The sequence below is a fragment of the Xyrauchen texanus genome, chromosome 10, assembly GCF_025860055.1.
Source record: "Xyrauchen texanus isolate HMW12.3.18 chromosome 10, RBS_HiC_50CHRs, whole genome shotgun sequence".
NCBI lineage: Eukaryota > Metazoa > Chordata > Actinopteri > Cypriniformes > Catostomidae > Xyrauchen > Xyrauchen texanus.
In genome coordinates, this window is record NC_068285.1 from 6491423 (window position 1) to 6501210 (window position 9788).

The 9788-nt window shown below is 36.4% G+C and overlaps 3 protein-coding genes across 3 annotated transcripts in view; 2 read left to right on the forward strand and 1 right to left on the reverse strand.

Moving 5' to 3' along the window:
• LOC127650479 (uncharacterized) overlaps positions 1-9788 on the forward strand; it is a 1198408-nt gene that overhangs the window by 424924 nt on the left and 763696 nt on the right.
• Positions 1-9788, reverse strand: part of LOC127650380 (NACHT, LRR and PYD domains-containing protein 3-like) — a 1539373-nt gene that overhangs the window by 154597 nt on the left and 1374988 nt on the right. The gene's annotated exons all lie outside the window — the stretch shown is intronic.
• Positions 1-9788, forward strand: part of LOC127650387 (protein NLRC3-like) — a 132929-nt gene that overhangs the window by 100857 nt on the left and 22284 nt on the right. The window contains exon 10 of the mRNA XM_052135785.1: positions 1524-1697. Within this exon, the coding sequence (XP_051991745.1) occupies positions 1524-1697 (174 nt within the window). The remainder of the gene's footprint in view (positions 1-1523; positions 1698-9788) is intronic.

Consider the following 9788-nt stretch of genomic DNA (forward strand, 5'->3'; position numbering starts at 1 on the left):
AGCTCTCTCCTCCAGAGAAACTTCACCCTTGGTCTCTTGGTCCACTGTATCTGGCTAATGGTGAAACAGAAGTGCCTTTAGGATGGTTACAGATACAAATTCATATTCACCACAAAACCTTTACCTTACCTGTTGCTGTTCTCTCCCACCAAACACTCGCATATACTGTAGTTTTGGGATTGGATTTCATCTTCTTCAGTGGCCTACAAATCAAAAAATATGAATTGAAGTCCAACCCACAGTAGGATCATCCATTTCAACCCGGCAGTGCAAGTGAACCTGACATCAACCCTCGACGCCAGAAAATAGGACAACGTGCAAATATTCTCACCCAAAGTCTTTCACTGTTAAGCTCTATTCCTCCCCCTCAACCTACACTCATCTCATCCCCTGTCAATACAGATGTAAAAACTTCAATTGACAATGCAGTGAATGTAGCACCTGAAGCTCTGTCTAGAATTCCCAGCATACCAGGTTGTGGCCTGTACTCCAGCCAGAAAGAGAATGACGATCTTCCTATCTCTGCTGCCGCCATTTGGGAGGAACAACATAAAGACCCATCATTGTAAAGTTATTTAAAGCATTGGCAGAGAACAACAACAAGTGTACCAGACTTTATCCTGACTGACCGTGGGACCCAATTCGTTTCCTCGCTGACAAAAGTCCGAAATCATAGGCAAATCGGAGCTTGCTCCCGTGAATGACGATCGCAATATATGAATTATCAAAAATGCAATCTGAGAGAAGCGCCGATGCATCGCTGATGTCATTGCAATATCTAGCATGCTACATATCTGGACTTGTCTGCGATTCCAAAGTGTGAAATTTGTTTTGACTGATTACAGCTGCAGCGCTGACCTACAGCCAATGAGAGAGCAAGAAACATTCATTCGCTTTCTCTGTGCCACGGTGGTGGAATGAGCTTTCAACCAACTTCTGTTCTGATGAAACCATTTGAACTTTCAAGAAAATGCTAAAAAAAAACATGTTTTTCTGAAAAAAATAAAGAACAAAATACAAACCAAAAACTCTCACATTAAAATGAACAGAACCAACATGAAATTAAGAAAATAAACTAACAAGACAAACCAGGGACACAGACTAACCAAACTCTCAAAACGATCTGACAGACAAAAGAGGGTAGAAGCGACAATGTAGAGGGAGAGCACATGAGGAACAGGTGATGACAATCGACACAACGATGAGCAGATGAGGATGTGTGGCAAGGGGGAATGAGGAGAGGGAGTAAGGAGAGCACATGGCTGACACAAACACAAACAACGACATGTGCTCAAAACAAATGCACACATGGACCAAAACAGACAGATCTCCAGAACAAAACAAGTAGGGCAGTCCAGACCGGGTCTTGACAGTAGAAGTACTTACAATTTTTTACAAACTCCTATGAGCAATAAAACATTTTTGGGGGCCATATATTTTTTCTTTTTACCCAACAGCTGTACTGAGAAGCCTTTACTAAAAATTTAGATTAACACACTGTTATCTTGTAATTTCTCTCTCAGTTTGATGGGCTGTAATCTGACAGAGAAAAGTTGTTCAGCACTGGCCTCAATTCTCAGATCAAACTCTTCAAATCTGATAGAGCTGGACCTGAGTAACAATGACCTGCAGGATTCAGGAGTGAAGCTGCTCTCTGATGCACTGAAGAGTCCTCACTGTATATTGGAAATACTGAGGTTTGTGTTTTCAGATTCATTTGTACATTGGAATATACGATATGAATATATTGTGGTGCATAGCTGTGGTTACTGTGTACAAGTGGTTGACCGATATGGGGTTTTTAATGGCCGATATCGATATCCAGAGAGCAGGGTGGCCAGTAGACCGATACAAGGCCGACAATTTATTATAGTAACAAACATAAAATTGCTAAAAATAATAATAATAAACTCTTATTTAACACTATATTTATTCAATTTCACACAAAACAAAAAGATAATATTGTATTTTAAATGGTAGATATCAGTTTCTTCAGATTTCCATTTAGTCATCACATTTTAGTAATTGTAGTAATTTATTGATGAAAGAGAAAAAAAATATATATATTAGGAAGAAGGAAATAACAGTTCATACAGTAGTCCAGCAACCATGAATGGCATGTCCACGTTAGCAATCGCATTTACTCAAAAATACAGAATCAAACCAGTTGTACAAACAGTGTATAGTGAATAAGAAATGTACTTAAAGCACACGTGAAGCGCTTTTATCTTGGGCTGCATCCGAAAATGTAGACATCTGACTTGCTACCTAATCAGTTATTGGCTTAACTGACTGCTGTTTTAAATGAATTGAACGCTTTAGGTAACTGATCTCCAAACACTTTGAAAAGCAACTTATTTTTATTGTACCCAAGTATACAGCCTCCGGAGGTAGCATTTTCCTGGTTTCGGACACAGCCTTGAAGTTGCACTCACATGCTCATGCAGATCCATCTCCTGACAGTTTAAACTGTATCGCCTACTTCATGGTTTATGAATGAGAGGAACTTTTGATCCTGATACTGAAGTTTTTGATTCTGGCTGATGGAATACGCGCTTCAGAGGAAGATATTAGATGAGTGCTCGATGGGAATAAAACACTGGATTTTCTTGAGGTTCGTGAATGACATCTGTTTAAACGAAATATGCGCATATTTTTATCATAAGAAAAGATACAGGGAACTGTTGAGGACTGTTAGAATACGCGCTTCAGATGAAGATATATGAGTGTTCATCAGGATGCTTGATCTGCTCAAGTTGAGTTTAGTTGGTTTATTGGATATGTGCATATTTGCAGACAGTAAATGATAACAGTTTGATTGAAACATGTCTGCCGCGGCTCTGTTATGTGGACCGTTTAAATGACACTATGTTGCACACCGGAGTATTATTGTAGTTACACAATGGCATGAAACAACAAAACAAACCGTGACTAGTTGTTTACATGTCTCATACGCTTCACATGCAGGCAGGTGATTTTCATCGCCAAACGGGGAAATTTATCAGCCAATGGCGATCATTAAATATGTCAGAATATCATCCGATTTATCGGCCTTGGCGATGTATCGGTCGCCCACTATTTTGTACTTGTGGATGGGCTCCCTCTGCTGAGTCTGTTTACTCTCAAGTGAATCAAGTTTTTCTGATTGTGACATCACAGTTCAAAATGATCACAACATTATTTTTTGTCCAGCTCTTTAGAAAACTCGGTAACACTTTAGAATAAGGTTCCTTCATTAATGAATAACTACACAGGAACAAATGAGTAACATAATATTAACAATCTAGTAACTACTATTAACTAACAAGAAGCTCTGATTAATGAATTTGTAAGTAATAGCACACAGATGAAAGTGGTAGTTCACTATTAACTAATCAATAACTACTATTTTTGGAATGCTTCCCAGAGAACTACTGAAAAAGTTTCATAATTCATGCAAAACTAATCATTTTTTACATTATCAATATGTAATAGCATAGCAGACTTATGATTTGGGAAAGCTGTCAATAATTAGCTTATGCTGTCTCCTAGAACTATTTATCAACTGAATAATTTTAAAGAAATGGATTTTTAAATGCAGTCGTCGGGACCTTACTTGTCCTGTGGCCAATTTTCTGGCATTCCTCTGGACTGTCATTGAATCACTAGAGTCATGGTGACTACTGGAACATATTGAGTCATCAGCCATCAAAATACCATATACAGTTATTTTATTATTTAACCTACCTCTCAAATAAATGTTTTATGTATGTCTCCTAGCTCATATATACATATATATATGTGTTTGTGTTTGTGTGTGTGTGTGTGTGTGTGTGTGTGTGTGTGTGTGTGTGTGTGTGTGTGTGTGTGTGTGTGTGTGAATATCTTGTGAATGAATAGAAGATTCTACACTTTAGGATTGGCTTTACATTAGTAACTACTGTAATAATCATGGTAACGTGTTACTGCATACTTCTATGGGAATTACCATCTAAAACTTCACCAAAAACCTCAAAAGCTTAAAATGACTTCAGTGTTTGCTTGCACATGATATTTATTCACCACGACTGGAAAAATTGCTGATTTTAATGTAGAGACCTAGATAAATGCCTAAATTTAGAAGTGTCGTTTTTTTATGAGAAGAGGATTTTATTATTTGTATTTGGGTCTGACACATATGCAATCAAAATGTTGATGGACTTTGTTTTTTTTTCATGCTCATATATGAGACATGTTTATAAAAAGGTTCGTTTTTCAACGTGTAAGGGAAAACAAATCATACAATGGCTGTTTTTTATTGTGTTTTCTGTGAGCATCAGTCTGACGATGAGAACTGGGTACTTTGACCCCAGGAATTTCAAGGTGCAGGAAAAAGAGAGAAAAAAGACAGCGCATATCAGAATTTAAATTCCATTCCATTACACAGTAATGATGGCATCAGTTTAACGGTTTCAATTCAAGTCCTTTGCAATTTTGACAAATTAATATAATCAACACTAACTTCATAATTTTTCCAAACAAGTCTTACTTGAAATATGTGCCCTACACTTTTCTTGATCATCTTAGCTCTACTCATACACTGTTGTCAATTCATACAACTTAAAGGGTTAGTTCACCCAAAAAATAAAATTCTGTCTTTATTTACTCACCCTCATATCGTTCCAAACCTGTAATACTTTGTATTCATCTAAAGACCACAAATTAAGATATTTTTAATGAAGTCTGACAGCTTTCTGATCCCTCCATTGACAGCTTCGCAACTACCACTTTCAAGGCCCAGAAAGGTAGTAAAGACTAGGGCTGCCCCATAATATTCAACTAATCGTTAGTCGACTAAAAGAGGATTAGTCGACTTAAAAATTGTATTAGTCGGTTAGTCACAGAAAAAAATTACTTGTGGTGAAGTCACGCAGTCCGTGAGGGACAGATTGTTAATGGCGGGTGCTTGTGGTATTTACAATATGTCAGGCAGGAAATCCAAATCAGTGGTTTAACCTCAATTTATGAAGCCACGTGAGTGCTTAGTGTGTGTTGTATTTACAACATAGTTTACCACTTTATTTACAAAATATGAATCTTGAACACGTGTTTACACAACGTCTGCTCTTGCATCAATACAACATGTATGTGTTGTGGTGCTCTCATGAACGCACGCTGGAGATTAATATTTTGTAAATGGAGTAGATTATGTTCATAAATTGAGGTTAAACCAGTAGAGACACATGGATTACTTTAATCATGTCTTTACCACCTTTCTTGAAAATGCTAGTTGTGTAAGCTGTCAATGGAGGGACAGAAAGCTTTTAGATTTCATTACAAATATCTTAATTTGTGTTCTGGAGATGGAGATTTGGAATGACACGGGACGCAGTATTGACAGAATTGTATTTGTGGGTGAACTGACCCTTAATAAATGGTTGCACAGTAAACATAAATAATAGTTATGTACTAAAAACTCTGGCCACACTGGGCTGAAACTGTGCACCTGCTTTATCACCATGTCAAATAGTCTGTTATCTGATCTGTTTAAGTAGTGTTTTCTGTTTGTATTGTTGGCAAAGGAAAAGGCAGAAATTTCAAAACATCTCTAATACTTAATGTTATAGATGCAAGAAATGAATTAAGCACAAGTATAATTACAGTAAATGAATATGGGGAAGCAAAGGAAAACCCCAGCTTCTTTAAGATTAACTTTAAGAATAGTTCCCTGAAACAAATGAAACATTAAATAGCAACAACCTTGCTCCAGCCGAAGACTGCAAAAGGCATTCTGCAGGCACAGGTTCAAGCGTTAACGTCTCCGTTTCCTTCATTTGTTGGACAAATCTGTGGAATTTTGCTGCTTCTTAAATGATCCCTCAAACAGGAATGAAACCATAGACTCCGTCAGACCAATTGCAACAGTCTCTCCATCCACATCATTGTCTATAATATAAAAGAGATAATGAAATGTACAATTGAATTACCCATCAATTAGAGCCATGTGTAGCGAACACACACACACAAGATGAGACAGTCACAATGTCGGATGAAACTGCTTTATTAATCGAAAGCAGTGCAGGCAAAAGTACAAAGGGCAATTCCAGTGAAGAGTAGTCGAGGGAAGCATAGGGTAGAAAGCCGGGGAATCAAAGTATCGTAAGGGGCTAATCCGGGAGAGAGTGGTAAACGAGAGCGGGAGGTCGAAGCCGGGAAAACAGTTAACAATAGGGCGAAGAACTAGACGAGACTAGCGGGGGGCAAAGATACGGGAAACTAAACACAATAACCAACACCCGTGAAATGGATGTGCTGTGGTATTTATAGGGAAGGTGCAGGTGTAAACAATGAAAGGTGATGAGACGAGTGCAGGTGAAACTAATGTGCAGGAGGATTGGAAGCGCGTGAGAAACTCGAGGAAGGGAGATAACCTACGAGCATGTGAGCGAGTAGGAGCAAAGTGGGCGTGAGGGCTCGAGCGAGCAAAAAGAGCGTGAACAGCTCGAGGGGGCGGAGTGAGGGAGTGTGCGTGTGTGTGCTAGACGATGCGGGGAGAAGCAGAGGAGCGGGGTTCGTGACACCATACACTAAACCAGTGTTTTTGAGGCTGAAACACTGCACCACTGCCTGTGAGGTAAAGTACACACACAAAAATAGTAACCTGTGGGGAACACTTTACAGAGCTAACAAATAAATTCTGCAATAAAATAAAGATTCAAATAATAAAACATGAAACATACATGAACACAGAAGTAACAAACAGCTGAATTTAATAATTGCAGTGGCATAATTCTAAACAGAAGCCCAAATGGCCATCAGTGATTTAACAGGACACAGCTTTGGCATCACTGTTATTTTTGTTAGTGGATAATGTGAATAAAAGCCTAACTATAATTTAAAAAATAAGTATTTGCATTTATTTTGGATGATGAAGAGGACATTTAAAATCGAAAACTCATTTTTATATCAATTTCTATTATTTTTTATATCAATGCAATAAATATTCGTAGCGCTTTATGTCCATTTTACTTTAATTAGTAATCACTTGATTTTGCGTTTGATGGCCGTGTATAATCTGAGGCGGAGCGTTGCGTTGGGGAAGTCTCGTGCGGCCTAACAAAATGTCGCAATCCCAACGGCAGGACATTTTTGGACTCAAAATATAAAAACTGAGATAACCACGAATTACAATGGCTAGCCCTGCAAATATATAGTTTTATTTTTTTTTAAATATGGTATGAGAGGCTAAAGTATGAAAGTGTATAGTCTATGGATAAAGGCCGTTGTCACACCGAGAAGAATCCTTGAGAAAAGCCTCGGAGACTCGATTTTGTTTTTAAAGCATCTCAACATGTGACAATTAACATACTCACCCTCAAATGTATTCTTCTCCTCTTCAGAGACTTCTATGCCAAACTGCAATAGATCCTTTATTAATTGAGCGGTAGACATTTTCCCCAACTCCATTTTAAACTTCTGAGGGCTCTTCCCAATCGGTCAGTAACGTACCACAGCCAGTCTGACTCAAGTACTTTTCACGGGCTTTAAGCAGGGGAAAATAAAATTCGACAAAATCAACAGAACTTGCCATCATACGTGAACAAAGAAGAATATATAGCATCATCCCGCATTTACCTGAGAACTGTTCCTCCAGAAATGCTCGTCGCTGGAAATCGTGTTCTGAAGTTCTGTCAGAAGAACAGATCAGGACGCACCGAACGACTCACTCAAGCCAAGCGGGAGATTTTCTTAAAGCGACAACAACCGTAACGTCTGCATAAGCAATAAATATGTTTATCGTGGTCTTTATTTCAAATTTAATTCAAATATGTCTGTTTTTGATGCAACTGTCAAAAATTTACTAATTTGATAAAAAGTTTTTAAAACAAAAAATGAATACTAGCTACTTTACAACAAACATAAATGATTATTTAATGTTTAATATGGTGTTTTGATGTTATCATTAGCTGACATACATTAAATTAATAATACAAAAACAGACAAGTTATTCTAGTTGGAGCTCAACTGTAAAAAAAAAAAAAAAGAACTTTTCACATCCAAGCCTAAAAAGTTGTAACTTTATAAGTCGTTTTGGGAACATAATTGTACTCTAAGGACCTATTATGGACCTTTATAGTTACTGTTATATATTTTGTACCTATAGGAACAAAATTGTACTTTCACTGTACCTTTTTTTTCTAAGTGTGTAGAAGGCAATAAATAGTTTTTTCCAGTTCAGGCATCACATGGTTTTATTTTTATGTGAAGCTGTTACATTGAATGGAAATGGTACCAGATGCTTAATAAATAATTATAAAATGTATAAATGTTTATAAAAGTTAATTGTTTCATGCCTCATGTTTAAAGCAATTTTTGTAGTCATGATTTGTTCAACCAAACACTAAAGTCATTTCAAGCGTTTGATATTTTTGGTGAACCTTTAAATAGTATACTTTTAGAAAATGTCTTTAAGTATGTAGTAACACTTGAGTCATTACTAGTTAGTTACCATGATCTTCACTTTAGAATATGGATCCAAATAATTAGTAATTCCCATAGAAGTATGCAGTAACACATGAGTCATCACTAGTTAGTTACCATGATTATTACAGTAGTTACTAATGAAAAGCTAATCCTAAAGTGTAGAATCTTCTATTCATTCACAAGATATTCACACACACACACATATATGTATATGTGAGCAAGGAGACATACATGAAAACATATTTTTTGAGAGGTAGGTTAAATAATGAAATAACTGTATATGGTATTTGGATGGCTGATGACTCAATATGTTCCAGTAGTCACCATGACTCTAGTGATTCAATGACAGTCCAGAGGAATGCCAGAAAATTGGCCACAGGACAAGTAAGGTCCCGACAACTGCATTTAAAAATCCATTTCTTTAAAATTATTCAGTTGATAAATAGTTCTAGGAGACAGCATAAGCTAATTATTGACAGCTTTCCCAAATCATAAGTCTGCTATGCTATTACATATTGATAATGTAAACAACGTTGTGTATTCGTTTACAGTAGCAGTTAAAATGTTAATGTGGTGCTAGTCATTTGTCCTGCATTAGTTATTGATTAGTTTTGCATGAATTATGAAACTTTTTCAGTAGTTCCTGAGAAGCATTAAAAAATAGTAGTTATTGATCAGTTAATAGTGAACTACCACTTTCATCTGTTTGCTATTACTTACTAATTCATTAATCAGAGCTTCTTGTTAGTTAATAGTAGTTACTGGATTGTTAATATTGCGTTTCTCATTTGTTCCTGTAAAGTTATTCATTAACGAAAGAACCTTATTCTAAAGTGTTACCGAAAACTCTTCTTAAAATGTTCAGATGAGGAAGAAACTTGCTGCAGATATACAATAGAATTTGCTTTTATACCACATACAAACAAAAACAATACACTGAAACAACATGAAATATGATATAATAATAGTAGAGTCAGTGAGACTGCAGGTAGGTGATATACTGTATAATATATCTCAATTATGTTCTGCCTATTTTAAGTATTTATCAATATTTATGTATTTGCTCTGAAACATCATAAGAGTATTTTTTTTAATCAGAGGGAACATCATTTTAACCAAACAGCCGCTGTAGCCAAGTAGATTCAAAATGTTTAATACAAGACATAAATTGTGTTACAAGTCATGAAAGCATGTTTTCCACACAGTTTTTCAGTAAACAAAGAAGGATGAATGATGTTTATTCATATTACAAAACATTTCTGTGAATGAACACAGTGAACAAAAACAACATCTTCACACAATTGTGTTTTGGAACACAGTCAGGTTGAATATTATTGTAATTGTTT